At 36.2% G+C, this 26570-nt stretch overlaps 1 protein-coding gene across 1 annotated transcript in view; it reads right to left on the bottom strand.

Moving 5' to 3' along the window:
- LOC131806536 (protein tolkin-like) overlaps window positions 1–15393 on the bottom strand; it is an 81895-nt gene extending 66502 nt beyond the window's left edge. The window contains exon 1 of the mRNA XM_059130717.1: window positions 13566–15393. Coding sequence (XP_058986700.1) covers window positions 13566–14766 — 1201 coding nt within the window. The 5' untranslated portion in view covers window positions 14767–15393. The remainder of the gene's footprint in view (window positions 1–13565) is intronic.
- Between the last annotated feature and the right edge of the window lie 11177 nt (window positions 15394–26570).

Here is a 26570-nt window from a genome sequence, read left to right as displayed (position 1 = left end):
CTCTCAATACTAAATTTAGTACATTTAGTACAATTATATTAGAAATTTCCAAAACCAACTTCATATCACTATCATTCACACCAACAATGACATAAACATCAAACTTGAGGATTCCAGCCCTTTTCCCTTCACCCAGTACCAAATTTAGTACCACTTTGTACTTAATGTACAATTAAAGTACACATTTCCAAAACCACCTTTGTATCTCTATCCTAGTTACCAACAGATATATTAACGTCAAATTTGAGGATTCCAGTCCTATCCCTTCACCCAATACAAAATTTAGTACCATTTAGTACTTTTCGTACAATTATACAACATATTTTCAAAACCACCTCCATACCTCAATTCCAGATACCAATAGAGAAACCAACATCAAATTTGAGAATTTAAGACCTATCCCTTGACCCAATACAAAAATTTAGTACCATTTAGTACTTTTCGTACAAATATATGGCACATTTTCAAACCACCGCCAAATCTCAGACACACCGCCAAATACTGACACCGTCTATAATCGAAATATCAAATTTTGATATCAATAGAGAAATCAACATCAAATTTGAGTATTTAAGACCTATCCCTTGACCTAATACCAAATTTAGTACCATTTAGTACTTTTCGTACAATTATAGTACACGTTTTCAAAATCACCTCCATATCTCAATTCCAGATACCAACAGAGATTTCAACATCAAATATAAGGATTTCAGTTCCATCCCCTAACCCAATACCAAATATAGTACTATTTTGTACTTTTCGTACAATTATAGTACACATTTCCGAAACCAACTCAATATGCCCAGGCTACCCATAAACAGCGACGCTAAAACTAAATCTCAGACTTGAAGCACTATATGTTCACCCAATACCAAATTGTACCAAATATTGTACTATTTAGTACAAGTCGTGCACTTATAGTACACATTTCCAAAACCACCTCTTTACTACAGGGACCCAAAAACAAAAGTTCAACATTTCACACTAAGTACACGTTTCCACAACCACCTTCATATATCGACAGTAATCCTATTTTCAATTTTCAGATAGCAGCTGTTCATCCAAATCCAGAGTTAGTACCATAAAGTACATTTAAGTACAAATTTTCATAACTACCTAGATCATACAGTCCAAAAGAAATCTTATTTTGAATTTTCAGGACTCCAACTCTATTGGTTCTCCCAAAATTTAATTTGTACCAAATTAAGTACCATATAGTATTCTTAAGTGCGAATTTTCAAAACTACCAACGTACCTCAGTCCTAGAATGCCATAGTAATCTTATTTCCAAATTTCAGAATTCCGGTTAACCCAAGTCGAATTTTGTACTAAATTTAGTACCATTTAGTACTTTTCGTGCACATAAGTACAAATTTCGAAAACTTCCTCCATATCCCATTCCTAAACTCCACCAGAAATGTTAATTTCAAATTTCAGGATTCCAGCTCCATTTGATCCTTAAAACTCAAATTTTACTAAATTTAGTACCGTTTAGTACTTTCCATATACATGATTACACACTTCCAAAAACAACCACCTTACACCGACTCTACTCCTCAACCTAGACCTTGACACGAAATTGTTCCAAATGTAGTACATTTCAGTAGTTTTCTTACACTTATGTTGTGAATTTCCAAAAACCCTTTGGTACATCTATCAAGCACTCCATCAGTGTCCGTCATTCTAAATTTATGAGTTCTAGCGGTACTGGACCTTATCTGGCCCCTTCGGACAAAGAGTGAACCTCACCCAAAATTCTAGTTTCAGCCGTTTCGTCTGGACGTTGATGAATCGATAAGTCAGTTAGTCAAATACTTTACTTTTTTATTAATATATGTATGTATATATATACAGAATTCGAAGTTTCCCTTTAAAAACATCTATCTATTCGTGATATATAATTGTCTCGCAATTTTTATATGGCAGGAGTATTTCAAATATTTTTCAAAATGCAATACCTATTTTTTGAATTTCCCAAATTGACACTTCATAATATGAACACACACACGTGTATGTGTGCTCACATGATAATAGGCTCTTTTATGTTTTGCAACAATTAACAGTTATTTAAATATTCTTAAGCTTTATGTCACAAAACTCAAACACGCAAACACACACCAACATCTATATGTACGTATGTGTGCAGCCTCCCGCACTTTGTCATACAAATTGTGTACATTATCATTTCCATCGATCCATCTGTATTATTTGTAGACCTTTTTAATATTCTGAATTATTATTTTCAGTGCAAATGTATATTTTTTTGTGTTTTGTGCTTTTGGATAACTGTTCGCACCGCAAGGATCAACATTGAAGTCTGTGTGCATCCTTAATAGTGGATACAGACAAGTGTATGTGTGTGTGCTTGTGTGTACGTGTGTCGTCTTCTCATTAAGCAAATGACCTTTGTTGCAATGAGAATTGTTCAGAGAAAGAGAGAGAGAGAGAGAGGAAGATATAGAGAGACATACAATAAATAGAGACAATGCAAATAAATATTTTTATGGGAAAATATGAAATTCTTTAGAAATAAAATTCTTAGTTTATGAATAATTTGAATTCGGTATACAAATTTGGAATTGTGACGCAGATTATACATATATGACTATGAATGTAAATGTTTACAAATCTCTATTGTTTTTAGGAGATTGCAAATATTGTTATTTTAGAAGAAAATAAAAGTTAAAAGGTATCAGTCGGTTTTGCCGACAGATGTATACCCTCAGCCAATATTCGTTTATTTAAATATATTTTGACTTTTGTTATGATTTTTGAAATTGTCGACCCTCTATGGAGTAGGTTCCGAAGTAAGGGACTAATATCTTCCATTTCGTATCGGACATAAATAAATATGACATACATTGTGCGGCGTGCCAGGTTTGGACTATTTTGGTTACTTCCTTTACTTTATATGAGATATGTGATCATGTATGTGCTAAAATTGACATGAGGTACCAGATATAGTGGACCGAAGTATTCCTTCTTCGCATTTCATTTAAAACAGATAAAAATATTCTTATGGGCAAAATTAAAAGAAAATCGACGATTTATATCCAATTTTTGTCCGAAATCATAAATTCCATATTCATATCAGGTTTCAGGTTGGGAGAAATATTTAGAGAAGGCAGGCTGTAAAATTTCGTTGTTCGCTTTTCGTTTCGCTGTTTCGCAGGTTGTGATAGATAAAAGTATTGAAAATCGTGACCTTTTCTGGGTAAGGTACCAGAAGGGGTCGGCATGTATCTGTCATCTTCACAACAGATCTTGCGGTGGCAAAAATGTTTGTGTGTGTGTGAAATTTGAAGAGAGTTGGATGCTTATTTCGATTTCTTTGAGCGTTTCGGTTTTCAAAATCTTAAACCCTATTTTGGGAAGGTGCCAGAAGAAATGGTTCGATCTCTACGATTTTTATAACAGATCTATTGTTGCTGGAAATATTAAAATGTCTGAATAGATTCGCCTTTTCTGAATAGATTCGCCTTTTATGAGTTTTATTGATATTCAAAATTTTGATTCTTTGTGGTAGGAACCTCCTTTGTAAGGTACAAGAAGGAGTGGACCGATATATTCCATCTTCACAGCAGATCTTGTGTTAGTAGAAATAATGGGATGTGTAAAATATGAAGAGTAAAATAAGAGGGGCCATTTGTGGGGGAGGTACAAGAAGGAATGTTCGATCTCTACCATTTCTATAAGAGATCTTGTGTGGATAGAGATATTGGGTTTTGCCAAGTCTGAATGGAATCGGATGTTAATTTCACTTTTTATGAACTTCATTGATATTCAAAATTTTGAACCTTTGTGAGGGAGATACCAAAAGGGGTAGGCCGATATATTCCATATTCACACCAGACCTTTAGTTAATGAAAATATTGTAATGTGTGAAACATGAAGAGAACCGGTTGCTTATTTCGGAATTTACAATCGTTTTGGTTATTCAAAACATTGACCCTTTGTGGGGGAGGTACTAGAAGGAATGGTCCGAACTCTAAAATCTTTATATCAGATCTTGTGTTGATGGAAATATTGAGATGTGCCAAGTCGGGATGGAATCAGATGTTAATTTCGCGTTTTATGAGCTTCATTGATATTAACAATTTTGACCCTTTGTGAGGAAGGTAGCAGAAGGAGTGAACCAATATATTCCATTTTCACTCCAGACCTTTAGTTAATGAAAATATTGTGATGATTTGAAGACAATCGGACACTTATATCATATTTTAAAAGAGTTATAATTATTCAAAATGTTGACCCTTTTTGAGGGAGGTGCTTAATAGAGTCGATCGGTATTGCGCATTTGTGCAACTGACCTAGCACCGATGCAAATATTTGGATCTGCAATATTGCAGCAAAATCGGATTATAGTTTATCTTTCCATGCAGAAAATATATTTTTTGAAAATTTTGACCTTTTGTGGGGGAAATACCAGAATGAGTGTACCGATCGGTCCACACCAGACCTTGGGTTTATAAAATATTGGGATGTGTGAAATTCGAAGACAATCGGACTCTTACATCACATTTTATAAGAGTTGTAATTATTCAAAATGTTGACCCTTTGTGGGGGATGTACTTGATAGAGTAGACTGATACTGTCCATTTTCGAAACTGACCTAGAACTGATATTCGGATTTGCAAAGTTGAAGCAACATCGGCTGATCCTTTCTCTTTTTGTGCAAAAAATTTGAAATTTCGACCTTTTTGTGAAGAGGTACCATCGGTCCACACCAGACCTTGGGTTAATAAAATTATTGAGATGTGTGAAATTAAAAGACAATCGGAATTTTATATCACATTTTATAAGTGGTATAATTATTTAAAATTTCAATCCTTTGTGGGGGAGGTACTTGATGGAGTGGATCAATATTCCCCATCTCCGAACTCGATCTAAGTTAGACAATAATATTACGATGTACCAAGTTTGCATCGAATCGAATATTCCCTTTGAGAGTTATCGTGCGCAGCAGCCAGCCAGACGTACGGACGGACACCTTTAGATCGACTCTGAAGATTCTGAAACGGATTTGGTCCAAAGAGGCCTAGGGCCTAAGGCCATTATTTTCATAAAGCACGTTTTGGCCATATCAAATGATATATACCCTGTGTAGCCATATGACTGAGGGTATGATAAATAAATAAATAAACCTAAAATCCTGGAATTTTGTGTGAGGGTCACTCTTGGTCCGGCCACCCCCCAGATCGACTCCAAATGTCCTGAAACGGAGTTGTTCCAAAGAGACCCAGGGTCTAAAACCGTTATATCGTTGAGGCACGTTTTGGCTGTATCAAATGATATATACCCTCTGTACCCATATAACTGAGGGTATAACTAGTATTAATTTTCAACTCCTCGAAATTGGATATTAAGATAAGAATCACACGTAATTATTTTTGGAAATCCTTCCTAAGACCACCTTCCCTTACTTACTTCGCCTTTGTATCCTTGCTTCCGTCATAATTCCTAACTTAATTTTTAAAAATTTCAAAATATCTCGCAAAGAAAGATTTTTCTTAACAAAAGAAGAATCGCAACCATTATTAACAAAAAAAAATCTCTCCTACTCCCCTATTCCGTTCCATCTTATTTCCATGCAACCCCATCGTCATCATCTGGATAAATTTGACAACAACAAAGAAACACCAACAACTTTCTTTCGCTTTCTTAAACTCCCATTTAAATGTTTCAATGGGTAATTGTTGCAGCAAAAGTTTGGGAAAAGTTTTTTTTTTTTTTTTGCTTTTTTCCCCAAAACGTCAGACTCTTGATAGAACGGAAGCATTGGTTCAGTGCAAACATCACTTCCGGCCGTTAGAATGACGACAACGAATACTCCATTCGTTACTTCGTTCTCTCGTTTGTTCCTCGCATCCGTTAATACATATTTGATCATCCGAGTCTGGGCATAGTTTATGCAAAAGTTATGTAATAATTATAATAACTTTTGTATCAGTCGGTTAGTCAGTCAGTCAGTGAGTCGGACTGACGGACGGCCAGTTATTCATTTGCTGCACAACGAGTTTGCATGCCATGTAATTGTATTTCATTTGCAAAGCAAACACAAAGCAAGGACTCTATCATTGCCGTAGCGCCCTTCCTCCTCCTTCGCCTCCTTACCCTTCATTTTACCACTACTTGGAGTTTGATTGTTCCAAAATGATAAATATTAATTAACAAAAATGTTAGAAAGAATAGAAAAAACAACAACTACAACAACATAATTGTCCTCATGCCAAAGTCCTCACCGAGTGCTGAGATGTGGTGGATGTCTGTAACGAAATACACAAAGGAATTTGTCAGGCTCGGAGTTTGCTGCCTGGCGTTGCCATAGTCATTACTGGCATTCACATTTTTCCACGTCACCCCCCCCCCTTCCCTCCTCTCTCCTCCCCTTTCCCAGCAAAGTAAAAATATATTTTGTTTTATCAAAGAGTTGAGGTTTTTGTGGTCTTCCCCCCAAATCCTTTCGTAGTTCATTGTTTCTTGTTGCCATCTTCTTCTTAGTTAAGTGAAACACTTGTTGTTTCGCCGCCCTACCTCCTCCCTCCTCACACCCGCATTACACATTTATTTCATCTACAGAATCAAATTGACCTAAATATTTTGCCAAAGTTTAAATCCAATCTGTTCCATGGCCAAAAAAAAAAACGGAAAAACAAACAATGCAAAGCAAAGCAAAAAATCATTAACAATATGACCACACATTTGAGGATATCAGAATTAAAAGATTGTCATGGCAATACTTCAATGGGGATTTCATCGCTTGGCACATAGGCCATGTTTTTCAAATGTTTGCCTGTCCATCGCTCCGTATGTCTGCCTGTGTCCATGTATTTCCCAGGGACCTATGAATTTTAATTACCACTTAGGTTTATTTTCTCTAGCCTAGCCACACAAATCAAAAAATAAAAACCAAAACTGTTCTGTGGTTCCAAGAAAATTCATTTGTTTGCATGGTAGCCATAGCCTAACTGGGGGGGCGGGGCAACTAAAATTTGTTTATCTGTATTCAAAAAGTCATTTACTGCAATGTTTGGATCATAAATAATAATAAAGTTGTGTTTTTTTTTCAGATTTATCTATAATTGTAATTATCAGGAAGGCAATATGCTTTAGGAGGAGTAGGAAATTAAACAGACAGATAATGGAAATTGAGGATAGAAAATGGGAACTACAACAGCTTCGGATGATGATTTCAGAGCAACATACAGGCAGCGTGTGACAGTTTCATTGGCCGTTTAAAGGCCATAATTCGTGCCAAAGATAACTAATTCGGACAAATCTAAACTTATTCTAAAATTTAATGCAATTTCCGAAATTTTTTGCTTTTATTCAATAAAATTGAAAAAAAAGCAAAAATTATGGAGTTTGTCTTTGTTGCAGTTTTTTTTATCTCACCCTGCATATATCGAACGAAAGGAGCAGAAGCTTCCATGGAGTATTCAGTTTAAACTTCGATTCAGCTTAAAGATCTTTCAAAAGGCATGCCTTCAGTCTTTCACTAAGAAATATTATGAGCTTAGAAGTCTCCAAAAAGAGCTTTCAAGCCCTTCAATGTTGTTGAAGTTCAATACATATATGCCATTTTTGACTTTTAGAAATAAAACATATTCATAAAGTTTTTCGTTATGCTCTTTCTGAATTTTTGTGCAGTTTTCCAATATGTTCTCTAATTTTCGAGATATTTACGTAAAGATGGTAAGTTTTCCAAATATCAAAATAACAACACCGTTCGACAAAAATCCATTTTTTCAATAATAACGGGATAATCCAGAAATTATGAGAGAAGAGCTAAAATAGAAGACACTTGCATTGGCGTTTTGAACATTTACATCGTAAAGTAGCCTAAATAGAGGGGAATAGAGTTCCCCCTCTACCGCACTTTTGGAATATTTCAGAATAAGAATCCTTGGAATCCACGAATTTTAGGTATATAGTGTTTTTGGCAATATAGCAGGTAAAAACAAGAGGTTTATTTTGATGGAAGATTTGGACTCCCAAACAAGTTAACAATGTGGTCTGTTTGGGTACTCCTTTGGAAAATATGGTTGAAAGCTCTCGTAAAACGGGATCGTATCAAGTCAAAATATTCTGTATTATAATATTCTGTGTATAATATTTGTCATAAAATTCACAAGAAATTCAAAAATACTAAAAATATATTTTACCGCACTTTATGTTAATTTATGCAAAATTCTCCCACGAATCATCATTTAAGAAGGATGACGTCGAAAACAAAAATATTCTTCATAAAATTCCCACAAGAAAAGAAATCTCTTTTTATACCCTCAGTCATATGGCTACAGAGGGTATATACAATTTGATACGGTCAAAACATGCCTAGTCGAAATAACGGTTTTAGAACCTAGGTCTCTTTGGACCAAATCCGTTTCAGAACATTTAGAGTTTATCTATCGATGTCCGTCCGTCCGTCTGTCTGGCTGGCTGGGAGTATCCGATTTTGTCCAAACTCGGTACATCGTAGTATTTTTGTCAAACTTAGATCGAGTTCGGAGTTGGGCAATATCGATCCACTCCTTCTGGTACCTCCCTCACAAAAGGTCGAAATTTTCAAAAAATATATTTTTTGCACAGAAAGAGAAAAGATGCTCCGATTTTGCTCCAACTTTGAACATCCTAATATTTGCGTCAGTGCTAGTGTGAGTGTCAGGTGTGTAAAATGGACAATATCGGTCCACTCCATCAAGTACCTCCCCCACCAATGGGCAAAATTTGGAATAATTACAACTCTTATAAAATGTGATGTAAAAAGTCGAAATTTGCAAAAAAAAAATATATAGAACAGTGTTTGGCTTGCTTGTTTGGGATACCATAGTATTTTGTTGTTGCAAAATCGTCAGGCAAAATCCCATTATTGTTGTTTTTATAAAAACAACGTTTGTTTATTAGTGGAGAACGATGGTAATGTTTACCAGGGGGTAAAAATAACTTCTATGACAAAAAACATTTTTTACCCAAGTGACGAGATCGTAAGCTCAATAGAAGAGGAACAAAAGAATTAAATAAAACTAAAATTCTTTTGGAAAATCTTCTAAATCTTACAACCGCACTTATAAACATTTACATCTTTCTCCACTTGTTATGCTTTCGTTCAACCTGAACGAAGTAACATAACCATGTAAGTTTGTTTTGTCGTTACAACAAAAACCCCTTCGTCGACCGTGCCTGTGTCTATAGAATATCCCAGACAAGAAACAAGGGAACTGATGAGGATTGGTGGCTCTTTCCGAAACCTAGGTATTCCCTGCCTTACCCCCTGGTAAACATTACCATCGTTCTCCACTAATAAACAAACGTTGTTTTTATAAAAACAACAATAATGGGATTTTGCCTGACGATTTTGCAACAACAAAATACTATGGTATCCCAAACAAGCAAGCCAAACACTGTTCTATTAATAGACACAGGCACGGTCGACGAAGGGGTTTTTGTTGTAACGACAAAACAAACTTACATGGTTATGTTACTTCGTTCAGGTTGAACGAAAGCATAACAAGTGGAGAAAGATGTAAATGTTTATAAGTGCGGTTGTAAGATTTAGAAGATTTTCCAAACGAATTTTAGTTTTATTTAATTCTTTGGTTCCTCTTCTATTGAGCTTACGATCTCGTCACTTGGGTAAAAAATGTTTTTTGTCATAGAAGTTATTTTTTAAAATAACTTCTGGGGAGAATATCCCAGACAAGAAACAAGGGAACTGATGAGGATTGGTGGCTCTTTCCGAAACCTAGGTATTCCCTGCCTTACCCCCTGGTAAACATTACCATCGTTCTCCACTAATAAACAAACGTTGTTTTTATAAAAACAACAATAATGGAAAAATATATATTTTCTGCACAGAAAGGAAGCAATAATTTAATTTTGCAAATTCTAATATTTGCCTCAGTTCTAGGTTTCGTGCCAAATGGATAAAATTGGTCCATTCCGTCAAGTGCCTCTCCACCCCAGGATGACTGTTGAACTGTTTAGTTTCATAAGTTTCAAATCTGAGTCAAAATCCCCTTAATACTTCATTTTTCTGCGGACAGTTTCAAACGTAGTAATATTCTACAAAAAATTTAATTGCGGATTTTAGAACCAAAAAAAAAAATCGTATATTTAAATATACCATAAAAAATATCACCAATTTTGATTAATAAAAAACTTTTTTTAAAATTCGAAAAATTTAGTTTTTTCCGAATTCGGTGTACATTTTGGATATCGTCCCCTATATAAAGATGTCCCCTAATTTTAGCTAATGCAAAGGTTATGGCCTTTTTTGGTTAAAAATAGGTATTTTGGTTTCTTCGGTTGTAGATGAGGTACGAAAAGAAGTGTCCCGAAATTGTCTATTTTCACACCTGACGTAGCTCCGATGCAAATATTAGGATTTGCAAGGTTTGAAGAAAATTAGATTATCCCTTTTTCTTATGAGGCAAATTATTTTCTTGGAAAATTTTGAACTTGAAAAAGTGTGATGTTCCAAATTTGGACTAATTCAGAAACGGATTTGGTCCAAAGATACCTAGGGTCTGAAAACGTTAATTTCGACGTTATTTCGACGAGGCACGTTTTGGCTGTATCAAATGATGTATACCCTCTGCAGCCATTTGGCTGAGGGTATAAAAAGGGTATCTGATATAAACTTATAGCTTCAAAGGAATTTATTGAATTCCTAGCATTCCTACGATCTCTTGTTAGAAAGGACACGAATACATTTTTGATGAGTTGGTGGGTTACAAATTCCTCATTGCTGTCAATAATATTGCTGAAGACGCAATTTACCTAAAATGCAAGAAGACCTAATGTTCCTAGTCTCTGGCAAAAACTTGTAATCTGTATGAACCGAATAGTTCGTTAAAAGATAATGTAAAAAAGCAGAACTCAGACTTATTTGTTAATTCTTGTGAACGGGAGTGGTCGAAGAGTGAGCACTGTATATGGAGTTTATTCTCCACTCTTTTGTTTTATGTGAGAGTGCTCGGCAGTTACTGTTACTTAAAAAAAATAGAGCGAGAGTGGAAATCCTCGAAATAGAGTAAGAGTTTACTAGTTTGTGTGTGTTTAGCACTAAAGAGATTTTGAAGAGAATCAGGGAAGGAGATCATGTACAAAATCGAAGAAGAGAAAAAATTTCAGAATCGAAGGCAAGGTAAATGTTATCTACAAAAACAACAAAGCAATCATAAGATTAGATTGGCGACAATGCTCTTCAGTGGTGTTTCATTTACAGTTGGGTATGAAAAAATGATGGAAGGTTACAAGTTCGAGACTCTTCGTCAGTAAACGAAAAAATATAAAAAAAAAAACTAAAATTCTGCTCACCTAGAGCAGAGTCTGCTCCACTATTAATGAATTTTGCTCTCACTCAGAAACGAGAAAAATTCGTATTCGAACGACATTAAACTCTGTCTGCTCCCAGGAACGCTCCTGCTCAATTTCGAGTGAGTTTTACTCTTTGTACAAATACGAGCGAGTTTTTGGAAGATCTGATTTTAGGAGGATGACTCCAACGATAAAATATATTTGTTATGAAACTTATTTTTAAACGAATAACTATTTCGGAATTTTGAAACACTCGTCTATTGAGTTTAAATGTCACTATCAAACTGATAGTGACATTTAAACTCAATAGACGAGCTTTTTCTTTAAAAATATCCCTGAAGATGATTTCCGGAGGAAATCGAAATATTGGATGAATAATAAAAAAGGAAAAATTCAAAAATAAAAACATAGTTTTTTAATGACCTTAAGCCAAGCAATTAACCAAACAAGTAAAATAAATATAACAGGTCAACAATATACAACAACAACATTTTGAAACACTTTTGCTGTGTTCTAAGACGAAAATTGGAATTTTATTTCGAACAGTAGAATGATAAGACCACATAAAAATGGAGTTTTTGTACCCTACACCACAAGGTGGTCAGGGTATTATATCTTTGTGCATTTGTTTGTAACAGGCAAAAGGAAACGAGATAGACCCATAGTTCCTTTTGATGATCTGCATAGAATTACTTTCTGAGTTGATTTATACATGTCAGTACGTCTGTCCGTATATCCGTCTGTCAATGTATTCTTGTGAACAAAATGCAGGTCGCATTTATTATCTGATTCAAACAACATTTGTTTGTCCTAAGGGCGGAGCTTATTGAAATTGGAGATAATCGGTAAAAATTTAGATATAGCTCCCATATATATCTTCGTTCGATTTGCTTTTTATTGTGCACCAAACATGTAATATCAGCCCGAATAGTATGGAATTTTGCACATACAACCAAATTATGCCTGAAAATAAGTATGCCAAATTTGATCGAAATCGGTTCAGATATAGCTATAGCTCCCATACATATTTTGTTCATCCGATTTGTTACTTTTTTTCCTCCCCAGCCGTAATATGCACTCTGTAACAACAATATTTGGGGAAATATACCAAATGCAGCTCAGAAATATCTTTGCTAACTTTTATCGAGATCGGTTCAGATTTGGATATAGCTCCCATATATAACTTCGTCCGATTTACTGTTTATTGTGCACCAAACGTCTAGTATTTGCCCAAATGGGATGGAATTTGGCACATACGACCGAATTGAGTCTAGAAGGTAGTATGCCAAATTTGGTGAAGATCGGTTCAGATATAGCTATAGCTCCCATATATTGTTCATCCGATTTGTTGTATTTGTTACCCACAGCCGTAATATGCACTCCGTAACAACGATATTCAGCTCAGAAATATCATTGCCAAATTTTATCGAGATCGGTTCAGATTTGGATATAGCTCCCATATATATCTTTATCTGATTTCAAATTAATTGTGCACCAAATGGGCAATACAAGTCCAAATTTAAAGGATACAAATGCTTCGGCATATTTAGTCCTTGGAACTTTAAATTATAATCATAGCGTGTATGATTGAATTCTCCCATAAAAACTTTTAATTGTTATGTGGAGCTCAACTAAATTAGCAAAGTTGTGTAGGGTATCATAAAATCGGCCCCGCCCGACTTTAGGACTTTCTTTACCGTTTTTTTTTTTTAATTTTTGAAGAAGAGGTCCCAAAAGACTTATTTAATGATTCGAGTGAGGATTCATTTGTTTTAGACAGATATACCCCGGATTTTTCACAGCAATAGCAAAGATTCTGAGAAATCTAAAACGGCTTTTTCGGAGGAATGTAAAAATGATCGGAACTGGTTACCTTCCGATGTAAATTTACATAACGCCAATATACGTAAAACATATTTTTAGCTCTCATTTTATAATCGACAGTGCAACAAAAAAACACAAATCTTACATATCCAAATTTCGAAAAACTTCACCCTTATATCATCCATTTCAAATTTTTGTTGGCTGAACCCTCTAATTTTGTTCTTTAAATAATTTAATAATTCAAAATTTTTTTCACATTTTCCAACTACAGAGCCCACTGTGCATCACACAATAAACGTCTATGCATGTGTGAGTGTTCCCCCCTCCCCCTGTTTCATTGTTCATCATTATCAAATGAATGGGAATTTCGAAATGCAATTTACGTTGTGTTGCGTTGTGAACGAAGGGAGACGACTTACCCGCTTTGCAAGGATCCATGTAGATGTCATTCGATATCTTCTTCTCGAATTTGGTGTGCAACAAATCCTCAATGGAAAAGCGGCTGCGGTAAGAATGGCCATTCCATGGAGTTTGATTAGGATTTCTGTCATTGCCACCAATATTCTGGGCCTTGGCCTGATGAGGGTAATGCGGGTGGTGGTTGCGTTCCGTAATGATGGGAATTTCATCCTGTGCCAATGGCTGATTATTATGGTCAACAACACCTTCCTCAGAGAGCAGTGACGGTTGTTGTTGTTGCTCTACAAATTCCTGTTGAGACTGATAATGGTGGTGGTGCTGGTGATGATGATGAGGAGGCTGCTGCTGCTGCTGCTGCTGCTGATGTAGGTTATGTTTATGTTCGGGGCTTTCATTATGATACTTCAGCTGTTCAGCTTGTGGCGGCTCTTCATGGTGATGTTGAGGACGTGGCCGACGTTGATGCTGGTGTTGATGTTGATGGTGTTGGTGGCGATACTGATGACCGGAATGTGGATGACTTTGGTGGTGGTGTTGCTGGCCTTCCTTTATGGAACTTTGAATATTTTGTAATGAAAAGTACTCATCTTCCTCCCTTCGCTGCTGCTGCTCCTCCTCGGCCTCCTCTTCGTCGAGAGTTTTATCTTGTTTAGGTGTGAGCCGTAATGTGTTGGCATCATCTTCTATGGCGGCAGTATTTAAGGCATTTCGTGTGGCTGTTGCAGTGTCAAGCAATGGCAAATGCTGTGGCTGACTTTGGTAAGCAGGCTGCTGCTGTTGCCCAGGCGATTCCTGTAATTCCAGGATTGTTAATGGTATTTGCTCTAATTCTGACAAGGACAAGGATGATGAGGACGACGATGAGGATGATGATGATGATGGCAACGACGAGCTGGAATTTGCTGCAGGTGGTGGTGGCGGTATTGATGTTGGCATTGAGTATGTGGCCGAATCGTCCCCATCTCTTATGGATGACGTTGGCAGGTTGGGCGCCACTCCCCCCGTTGCCGACTGCAACGACAGTGTGTTGACATTTAGGTGTGCACTTTTCACACAGGCCGTAATGACAACAAATATCGTTGCAATTATGAACGCTGCATAATTCTTTAGGTTAATGTGGCGTATGAGGCGTCGTTGTGTGTGAGCTGCTCGAGTTGTGGCCCTCCGTAGATGATATTTATGCGTTTTTAATTTTTCCATGGTGTTCTAGGAACTCCCCTTTGTTTGTATGCTGTGAAAGATCTGTAGAGTGCCGTTCTGGTCTGGGGTGTTCTGCAAAGGACTTTTGTTTTTCCGAAATTCGTTCTGGCAGGTCGGAAAAGATGTAGCAATATTTTCAAATCATTTGCTTTTGAACATTTCAGCTGGAATTGGTTTTTGCCCCTGCTCTCTCTCTCTCTCTTTCTCTCCCTCTCTTTTCTGAGGGATGGTTGTTTATTCCTCTCCAACGAAAAATATTTCCCTGTGTTGGGATGTTTCTTTATGGCTTCTTTCGGGAAAACGTATGGCTGCCTCTCTTCTTGTCAGCCTGGCTGGCTGGCTGGTTGGGTAAATATAGCCTGGCTGTCTTGACTTTTGCAAAATTTCAAAACAAATATTTGCTTAACTTTGTGATCCACATGAGTTTTAATTAAAAACTCAAATTGTGCAACAACAGCTGAATGTTTTCACAGTAAATTTGATTTGGTATTAATTGCGGCTAAATGGCCCTGATGGCTGACTGGCTGGCTGCCTTTTTGTGGCTCCACTAGAGCATGGAGATAATCTTCTGGGCTGTGCGTTTTGGAATTCCTTTTATTTATTTATTTATTTTTTTTTTTTTTTTTTTTTTGAAGTAGATGAGAGGCCTTAAATGTGATCAAGATAATCTGAAAAAATAAGGAAAATAAATAAAAATTTGTAGATTACAATTTTGATTTTTGAAAAGAAGAACCGAGCAGCCTAGTCTTGATGGCAATTAAATCCAATACAAAAAATTGAAACTATTTTCCCTAAAAATCATTTCAAGTTTTTCTCGAAAGCAAAAACTCTTTAATGAGAGTGTTTTTGTGTGTGTGTGTGTAAATGTGTGTGGTTACTGCTGCTGATGTGTTTGTGGTTTTCACAATACCACAATTATATTGAAATAATATTTATATGGCATGGCTTTTGCCAAGATGAAAATTTTTTATTGAAAATAAGATATTGAGAATTTTTTAAACGTTTGAAAGCTTTTTAAATATTTGAATTTTTAAGAAAAATAAATTAAAAATTAAAGTATTTGATTTTTACTAGGCGAACAACGTTAAGTTCGGAAAAAATCTTATTTTGGAATTGTTTTTCTAAATTACGATCCTATCTCAAAATTAATTTCTTCAAAAACAATGTTAAGTTCAGGAAAATCTTTTTTTTAATTTTTTTTCTTCTAAAGTTTTTTTTTTTTTTTTTTAAATTGCGATCCTTATTCAAAATTCGATATTTTTTCTTTTTCAGAAACAACGTTAAGTTTTGACAAAATCTTATTTTAAAATATTTTTTAAACAACGATTCTAATTCGAAATTCAATTTTTATAGCCCACACCATATAGGGGTAAGGGTATTATGTCTTTGTGCATTTTTTTGTGACATGGAGAAGGAAGCGAGCTAGACCCATAGTTACTTTTGAGGATCTCATAGAATCACTTTATGAGTTGATTTATGCATGTCAGCATGTATTCTTTGAACAAAATGCAGGTCGCATTTATTATCCGATTGAGATGAAATTTTCCTATCAATTTTTTTTTACCCAAGGACAAACCTAACTGCAAATTTGTGAGAATCGGTTCAAATTTAAATATAGCTTCCATATGTATTTCGACCGATTTCGGGTTAATTGTGCACTGAATGGCAATATGACCCCATGAGCTGAATTTTGGCACATCCGACCGAATTCAGTCTAAAAGCAATTACATAAAATTTGGTGAATATCGGTTCAGATATAGCTATAACTCCCATATACAGGGTAAGATGGAAAAAATGCAAACAACTTCTAAGCCACTCGTCCGACAGCTGTTAAAATTATTCCTGTGACAGATCATTATATTGTTTACAAGCGTACAAATTTATTTTGGTGAGAATTTTCCAGAAAAAAAGTTATTCGTGAGGGAATTCAAGCGCGATAGATTGAGTTCTTTATATTTGGCTGGAAAACCACAAGTGGCTATCGTTAGAGCACTCCAGCATTAAAATGTGAATAAATCTGTTGTGTCTCGTATCATCGCTCGTTTCCGTGACACTGGTAGCGTAGGCCGACGTCAAGAAAGTGGACGGAAGAAAACAGCAATATCAGCAGAAATGGTTCGAAAAGTAAAGAAGCGACTTCATCGAAACCTGCGTCGCAGTGGCCGAAAAATAGCTCGAGAACTGAACATATCGCAATATTTCATTCGGCCATTGAAATTCCAAATCAGTGCAAGAACTTACACCGCAACAGAAAGAAAAAAGACTCAAAAGAGCTAAAGAGTTGCTTCGCTTGGCAGAAAGTGGTGAACTGCCGAATTTGGTTTTCTCCGTTGAGAAAACATTCGTTGCCCAGCAGTTTGATCGTGTTTACTTGCCAAAAAGGTCAGCTGAAATGTGCACCTTTGGTTGGCCACCAGAAATAAAGAGCCGATGGTCGCTCTCCGCTCTTCTTAATCGACCGTGGCATCAGAATAAATGCCGAATATTATTGCAAAAATATTCTGGAGCCTTGGGTACGCAAAAATTTTGTGCGCAGACCTTGGACATTCCAATATGATAGGAATGAGGTTTCTCGCTTCATTTCCAGCGCACAACGGCCACGAAAATCTTCGGATACCAATCCGTTGAACTATTGTGTCTTGAGAATTTTGAAAAGCAAGATTGTTACTAAAAAATACCAAAGCGTCGATCACCTCAAGCAAGCGCTTCGCCGGGAATGGGGCAAAATACCGCAGAGCAACATTCGGGCTGCGTGTGACGGTTTCATTGGCCGTAATTTGTGCCAGAGGTGACCAATTCGAGCAAATCTAAACTTATTCTAAAATTTGATGCTATTTCCGACATTTTTGTTTTCATTCAATAAAGTTTAAAAAAAAATGTAAAAATCATGGCGTTTGTCTTTGTTTCAATTTTTATACCCTACAACACTTTGTGTTGGTGGTATTATAAGTTTGATTGGGCCAAAAATTATGTAACACCTCCAAATATTGATTTCTCACATAGGAAAGTATATATGGATCTTCCTATCTCGCCGAGCTGAGTCGATCTAGCTATGTATGTCCATCCGTCCGTCTGTCCGTCTGTCCATGTTAATTTGTAATCACTCTACAGGTCGCAATTATGGCCGATCTTCACGAAATTTAGAATGGAGGTGGGGATAAGGTCAGAATAGAACCCTATTTCTTTTGAAGATGATCGCACAATATATAGGGGTCGAAATGGAATGGAAAAATCCTTATTTATCCTTATCCTTATACAGTTGCTCTACAGGTCGCAATTATGGACAAATCGACGCGGAAATTAGCATGGGGCTAAAGCTTCGGGCTGGGCAGAAGCCTTCAGATTTTGATGGTCATCGGGTAATATTTAGTGGGTGAAAAAGACTATAATATTTGTGACAAATAAAAGTCAAACTTCCATTATACCGAGAATATTTTTAATCCCGGCGAAATCATAAATAAACGAACAGGTCAATTCTGACCGTTACGTAGATGTCGATAGTAAATATATCGGTTATATATAGCGAAATATATACAATGTGCATATACAAAGGAAAGGAATGTTAGATAGAATGCTTATATCTCAAGAATGGCTGGACCGATTTTGACAAATTTTGTCACTTCAGAATGCCCTCTTGACATAAAAGTATAAAATCTAAAAAAATCGCATAAAAATAAGTCAAAATTGATCGTAATATAGATTTTATAGTATTTTGTGACATATTTTTATTATTTCATATTATTATTTATATTATATTTATTATCGCATGCGATTTTTTCAATTCGACTTATAACTGTGGGTCTATATTAAGGTGTACATTTTGTAATATTTTTCCACCTTACAATACAGGTTTGGGATATTATATACATATTGCAATTATTGTCCGATCCGCACGAAAAGGGTAGGGTTTGGCTCAGAAGGGCTAGGCCTATTGTTTTCAAAGATGTCCGCAATATATTTAGGGGTTGAAATGGACCAACAACAAAATGTTCCTGATTTTGCAGCCGTTATAAAGGACATAAATAGAGACCAAAGGACACGAAATCTCGCATGAAGTTAGAGTTTAGGACATCGGGTAGAATGGACCACTACTTTTGTCTGAAAAATACCAACATTACTTACAGGCGATAGCCGAAATACACAAAATGCGAACTTCTGCCTTTTTTGCTGATTTCTTTGACGAATATAATCTAGTCTAGAAGAGTCTAAATTTGGAAATACAGAGGAGCCTCTTGCTTTTGGAGATGATCGCAAAATACGACGAAGTGCGTAAATATTGGGCAAATGTCCCTGGTCAAAATGCTAAGGGTAATATCTGGGCAGTGCTCCGTCACATAATTTCAAAAGCGAAATCTTCCAAAATGGATTTGGACGTAAGGGGGCTTCTAACATATTGTAGTGTTGTAGGGTAACACATGGTCGGTCCCGCACGACTATAGCCTTTGCTTACTTGTTTTTATCTCACACTGTATACTCCATTCCAGCTTATAAATTTATGTCGATTTTCAAAACCCCCAAAAAATTGCAACAAGAAAGACATGAATTTAAAGCCTTAAATGTAGATGGCCTTTGGATATCCTTTTTCATATATCAATGCACTTGGATGTCTTACCATTGTTTTTTTTTTCTTTCTTTTTGAATGCGTATGAAACAATAAGCCCAGAAACAAACACCCACACAACTGCCAAACAACAACAGCTCATATATACATAGGCGAAACAAAATAATAACTATGTCTAACCAACACATGTGAAAATCTCCGTTCATAGATACGATTTACAATGCATTCAATTCTCTACATCTCTATAACAAAGGCGAAAACATACATATAAACGTTCATCACAGACGGACTCGCTCACACACACACACTCCGACAACTACTAAGAGTTATGTAAATTTGTTGCATTTTTACATTCGATTTCGAATTATCTCGGTTAAGACAGACAAAAAGGTCTGGGTCATTTTTAAACGAATGAAAAAATACGAATTGTTGTTATTTCTGCATCTTTGTTGTTGTTGTTATTGTTTTGGTTTTTCTGATGTGTTTTTTGCTATTGTTTTGTTTTTCCTTTTTTTGTTTTTTTTTTTTTGTTTCATTGATTGTGAATGTGTATTTGTGTAATAAGAAACAATAAATCGAAGCCGAGATGAGAGCGAAACAATAAAAAAAATCGATCAAAGCCAGAGAATACAGGGAAGGCAAAAAAAAAAACAAAATAAAATAATAAAATACCACATCTGTGAAATAGCAAAAAACCACAAGAAAAACCAAAATAAATAAATGGAATTTAATCTATTGAGTTTTTAAAAAAAGGAAGTAAAATTTATTATTAGATTGAAACCCAAAAACCCTGACAGCAGTGGTCTCAGTTTAAATGCTTTATTTGAAAAATGACTTTTTATACCCTACAACACTATGTGTTGGGGGTATTTTAAATTTGATTGGGCCAAAAATTATGTTACACCTCGAAATATTGGTTTCCCACATAGGAAAGTATATATGGATCTTCCTGTCTCGCCGAGCTGAGTCGATCTAGTTATGTATGTCCGTCCGTCCGTCCATGTCCATGTTGATTTGTAATCACTCTACAGGTCGCAGGCCCGATCTTCACGAAATTTAGAATGAAGGTGCGGATAGGGCCAGAATAGAATCATATTACTTTTGGAGATGATCGCATAATATCTAGGGGTTGAAATGGACCAAAAACTGAAAAATTTCTTGATTTTGTAGCTGCTCTACAGGTCCCAATTATGGACCAATCGAAGCAGAAGTTAGCATGGAGCTAGAGCTTAAAGGTGGCTAGAAGTCTTCCAATTTTGATGATCATCGGGTAATATTTAGTGGGTGAAATAGAACATAACATTTGTGTTAAATAAAAGTCAAATTTTCCATTAAACCGCGAATATTTTTAATTTCGACGAAATCACAAATAGACGAACGGGTCAATTCTGACCGTTACGTAGATGCCGATAGTAAAAATATCGGTTATATATAGCGAAATATATACAACGTGTATATACAAAGGAAGGGGATGTTAGCTAGAATGCTTATATCTCCAGAATCGCTGGAGCGATTTTCACAATTGTGTAAATTTAGAATGCCCTTTTGGCATAAAGGTATAAAATCTAAAAAAATCGCATAAAAGATGCCAATAATGATGTTAATATAGATTTTTTAGTATTTTGTGACATTTTTTTTTTTATTTTTTCATATTTTTTATCGCATGCGACTTTTTCAATTTGACTTATAATATTGAAGTGTATATTTTGTAATATTTTTTCACCTTACAACACAGGTTGGGGATATTATATAATTATTGCAAATATCGTCCTATCGTCACGAAAATGTTCACAAGGGTAGGGTTGGGCTCCGAAGGGCTAGGCCTATTGTTTTCAAAGATGCCCGCAATATATAAGGGGTTGAAATGGACCAACAACTAAAAATTTTCACGATTTTGCAGACGTTATAATTGTGACAAATTGAAACCAAATAACACGAAATCTCGCTAAAGTTAGAGTTTAGGACAGCGAGTAGAATAGGACCACTAACTTTGTGTGAAAAAATAACAGCATTACTTGCAGGCGATATCCGAAATATACAAAAGGCGAACTTCTGGCTTTGTTCTGCAGATTTCGTTGACGAATATAGCCAAATATCGAAGACATATCATATACAGAGGGGCTTTTCGCTTTTGGAGATGATTGTAAAATATTTAGGGGTTCAAATTAACCAAAAACAGAAAGGTTTTTCCGATCACGCAATTGAAGCCAATCGACAGGCCTGTGAAGAAAGTTAAGGACAGGGAAGAATTTTAGCATTTTGGATGACCATTGGATTATATTTAACTGTAAAATGAACCACAACAACGAACAGCCCGAAGGAGTGCATAAATGTTGAGCAAATGTCCCTAGTCAAAATCCTAATTTCAAAAGCGAAATCTTCCAATATGGATTTGGACATAAGGGGGCTTCTAACATATTGTAGTGTTGTAGGGTATAACATAGTCGGCCCCGCACGACTTTTGCCTTTGCTTACTTGTTTATAAATGTTTTTTTTCTAATTATTGATCAAGGTATCAATCTAATCAGGATGACAGTTACGTGTCCGTATCAAAACAAAAAATAGTTTAGTTAACTGATAACAAACAGATACGACCATGTGATAGTGTGTAGACGATAAGGTTTGAAATTGTATTTCCCGAAGCAGAAATGTCGATTGGTTTTTATACCCTACAACTCTATGTGTTGGGGTATTATAAGTTTGATTGGACCAACAATTATGTAACACCTCGAAATATTGATCCCCTACATAAGAAAGTCAAACGCCATAATTTTTACTTTTTTTTAAATTTTATTGAATGAAAGTAAAATTTAGAATAAGTTGGATGTGTTCGAATTGGTCACCTTTGGCACGAATTATGGCCTTCAAACGGCCAATGACACCGTCACACGCTGCCCGAATGTTGCTCTGCGGTATTTTGGTCCATTCCCGGCTAAGCGCTTGCTTGAGGTGATCGACACTTTGGTATTTTCTAGACCTGCTTTCCAAAATACTCCAGACACAATAGTCCATCGGATTGGTATCCGGAGATTTTGGTGTCCAATTGTGCACTGGAAATGAAGCGAGGAACCTCATTTTGTAACCACTCTTGGTAGGTGCATGCTGAGTCCTGTTGGAATGTCTAAGGTCTGCGGCCAAAATGATTGCGTGTCCAAGGCTTTAATACACCCACCAGAATATTTTCGCGATAATATTCGGCATTTATTCTGATGCCATGGTCGATTAATACGAGCGGAGAGTGACCATCGGCTGTTATGGCGGCCCACACCATCACCATGGGCGGCGCTCGAGCACATTCTCATCTGACCTCTTTGGCAAGTAAACACAATAATTTTGTTTGTTTACAAACTGCTGGACAACGAATGTTTTCTCATCGGAGAAAACCAAACTCGGCAGTACTTTCGGCGAGGCGAAGCAACTCTTTAGCTCTTTTGAGTTTTTTTTCAACAGCAACATCAGCAGAAACGGTTCGAAAAGCAAAGAAGCGACTTGATCAAAATCACAGTGGCCGAAAAATGGCTCGTGAGCTGAACATATCGCAATATTCCATTCGGCAAATATCGAAAAATGAGCTCGGGGTAAAGCCATTGAAATTCCAAAACGTGCAAGAACTTACACCGCAACAGAAACAAAATAGACTCAAAAGAGCTAAAGTGTTGTTTCGCTTGGCCGTAAACTGCCGAATTTGGTTTTCTCCGATGAGAAAACATTCCTTGTCCAGCAGTTTGTAAACAAACAAAATTATCGTGTTTACTTGCTAAAGATGTCAGCTGAAAATGTCCACCTTCGGTTGGCCACCAGAACTCAAACGCCGTCCGTGGTGATAATGTGGGCCGCCATAACAGCCGATGGTCGCTCTCCGCTCGCATTAATCGACCGTGGCATCAGAATAAATGCCGAATATTATCGCGAAAATATTCTGGAGGGTGTTTTAAAGCCTTGGGCTCTCAAACATTTTGGCCTCTGACCTTGGGCATTGTAACAGGACTCAGCACCATCGCACTTAGCACACGCCACCCAACAATGGTTACAAAATGAGGTTCCTCGCTTCATTTCCAGCGCACAATGGCCACCAAAATCTCCGGATACCAATCCGTTGGTCGATCACCTCAAGCAAGCGCTTAGCCAAATGGGCCAAAATACCGCAGAGCAACATTCATTGGCCGTTTGAAGGTCATAATTCATGTCAGAGGTGACCAATCCGAACAAATCTAAACTTATTCTGAAATGTTATGTTATTTCGGATATTTTTTGCTTTCATTCAATAAAATTAAAAAATTGTAGAAATTACGGCGTTTGACTTTGTTGCAGTTGTTTTATCTCACCCTGTGTATGTTTTTTTCCTAATTATTGATCAAGCTATCATCTAATCAATACAACAGTCACGTGTCACTATCAAAACAAAAAATCTGTTTAGTGAACTGATAACGAACGGATACAACCATGTGTTAATGTAAGCAAGGTTCGAATTTCCATTTCCCTTAACAGAAAAAAAACTGAGGAGTATTCGCAAACAAAATAGAACGTATCATTCAGAAGCACTTGCTAAAGAGTATTGGATTTTTTATTTATACAAATTTAAAGAAGATAATTTTGGAGACAATTGCGAATATATCTGAAGCACTTTCTATTTGAGTATTTTTCGATATCAAAAATCAGTTATTTTTCCCTCAATGGGAATCTTGTTATATGCTCTGTTCCAGAACTGCAAGAATCTAGGACTATTTACTACGATAACCGATTTTGTAGATTCTGGAATATAGCTTCATATATGGAGTTTTTTTCAAAACTTACTTTATATACCGTAATAAATTAAATATTTTAAAATACGCACTACTTGTTTTCACTACCAGACAACGTTGCGATCACTGCGAAATACAAAATGTAACTGATTTAAATCTCAATTCTTACTTAAAGGCCTGCTGACCTACCTAGGTATTATTGATACAATTCAGGTAGCAGAATATCTAATTGGGAAAATCCTTTTACCTAACACAGGTGCCGGTTTCCAATTGTCGTAAAAACATAACCAAATCGAGGATATCCCTTAATCCAATTTTATTGCAAATAAAATCCCATATTTTCCAATAAGAACATGTCCGACCACAAAACCTAATATCACTGGTTCAAAACTCCGCATCGAAATACAAATCAATACTAACAAGTAGAGAAAAATCAAAAGTCGGCCGGGGCCGAAACTATTCGTTTAATTAGTGATATAATTATTCAAAGTGTTGACCCGTTGTGGGGGAGATACTAGAACTTGTGGTATATTAAAATAGTGAGATGTGATAATTTTGAAAATAATCGGATATTCATTTCGCGTTCTATACGCTTCATGGTTTTTCAAAACTTGAGCCCCTTTGTATGAGAGGTACCAGAGGCAGTGAATTGATATATTCCATCTTCACACACGTGTGTTAATGGAAATATTGGAATGTGTGAGTCTAGTTTAGGTTATTCCATTGTGACCTGCTGTTGGAAAGGTATCAGAAGGAGTAGCCCTATATGTGTACCATCTTCACATCAAATATTGTTTCAGTACAAATATTTGGATGTTTGAAATTTGAAGAGATTTGGATGCTCAATTTGTATTTTAAGGTCGCTTTGGTTATACAAAATTGTGTCCCGTTGTGAGGAAGGTACCAGAAGGAATAGGTCGATATCTACCAACTGCAGAAGAGATTTTGTGTTGATGGAAATGTTGGGATATGTGAAATCTTAAGACTATCGGATGCTAATTTTGCATTTGAGGTGAGATATAAATAATTTACGATCTTCCTGGTACCACGAGGAGTGGACCGATATATCCCATATTAACACATCAATGTGCAAATTTAAGAATAATCGAACTTTTATTTCACATTTTGTAATAGTTATAGTTATTCAAAATTTTGAACCTTTTTGGTACTTTAGGTACTTGGTGGAGCGGACAGATATTGTCCATTTTGGCACCTGACCTTGCACTAATGCAAATACTGGGATTTGAAAAGTTGGTGCAAAATCGGATTATCATTTCTCCTATTGCCCATATCCGAACTCGCTCTAAGTTCGAATATTACGATGTACCAAATCGGATGCTCCTATCGTGAGTTATCTTGCGCACTAACAAGCAGATGGACTGACATCGCTAAATTGACTCCAAATGTCCTGAAACTAGGGTCTAAAATCGTTATTTCGACTAGGCACGTTCTGACCATATCTAGCCATATGGCTGAGGGTATAAAAACTACTACTACGGACCACAACGACCAGCGCGGACCGGGTTCACTAGTACCATACACTTAAGACAAACATTTTTAGAAAATGAATGGTACTGCATGGTAGACTTCACCGTATTATACTTTTTTTTTGTTGTTTTCTTTTTATACCCTCCACCATAGTTTGGAGGGTATATTAAGTTTGTCATTCCGTTTGTAACACTTTGAAATATACATTTTAGACCCCACAAAGTATATATATTCTTGATCAGCATAAAATTCTATGTCGACTTAGCGATGTCCGTCCGTCTATGGAAATTACTCTAGCTTCCGAACGAATTGAAGTAGAATGATAAAGTGTTACTCAAATGTATATTATGTCTGCAGGACTTTTTTTATTTAAAATGGACCATGTAGGTCCACGTTTTGGTATAGCCACCATATGACGGTACCTCCCGATATTCCGTATTTTGATGATTTTAGCGACAATATTCATCGGAATTGTTTCAAATTTGGTATTTGAAGTTCGAAATGGATACTACAGCCTAAGACAGAAAATTGTCTGTGCAGGTTCACGTCTTCGTATAGCCCCCATATCACGACACCTTCTGATATTCGGTATTTTGATGATTTTAGCGACATTATTTACCGGAAATGTTTCAATTTTGGTATTTGAAGTTCGTAACGCATGCTACATCCTATGACAGAAAATTGTCTATGCAGATCCACGTCTTCGTATAGTCCCCATATAACGGTACCCCTTGATATTCGGTATTTTGATGATTTTAGCGACATTGTTCACCGGAATCGTTTCAAATTTCGTACTGGAAGATCCTAATGGCTACTACATCATAAGACAGAAAATTGTCTGTGCAGGTTCACGTCATCGTATAGCCCCCATATAATATAACTCCCGATATTCGGTATTTTGACGATACTTTTCACCGGAATTGTTTCAAATTTGCTATTTGAAGTTCGTAATGGATACTACATCCTAGGAGAGAAAATTGTCTGTGCAGGTCCACGTTTTATAACCCCATGGT

The sequence above is a fragment of the Musca domestica genome, unplaced genomic scaffold (assembly GCF_030504385.1).
Source record: "Musca domestica strain aabys unplaced genomic scaffold, Musca_domestica.polishedcontigs.V.1.1 79, whole genome shotgun sequence".
In the NCBI taxonomy this organism is placed as follows: domain Eukaryota; kingdom Metazoa; phylum Arthropoda; class Insecta; order Diptera; family Muscidae; genus Musca; species Musca domestica.
Note: the sequence above shows the minus strand (reverse complement) of the source record. Positions and strands in the feature narration are given on the sequence as shown.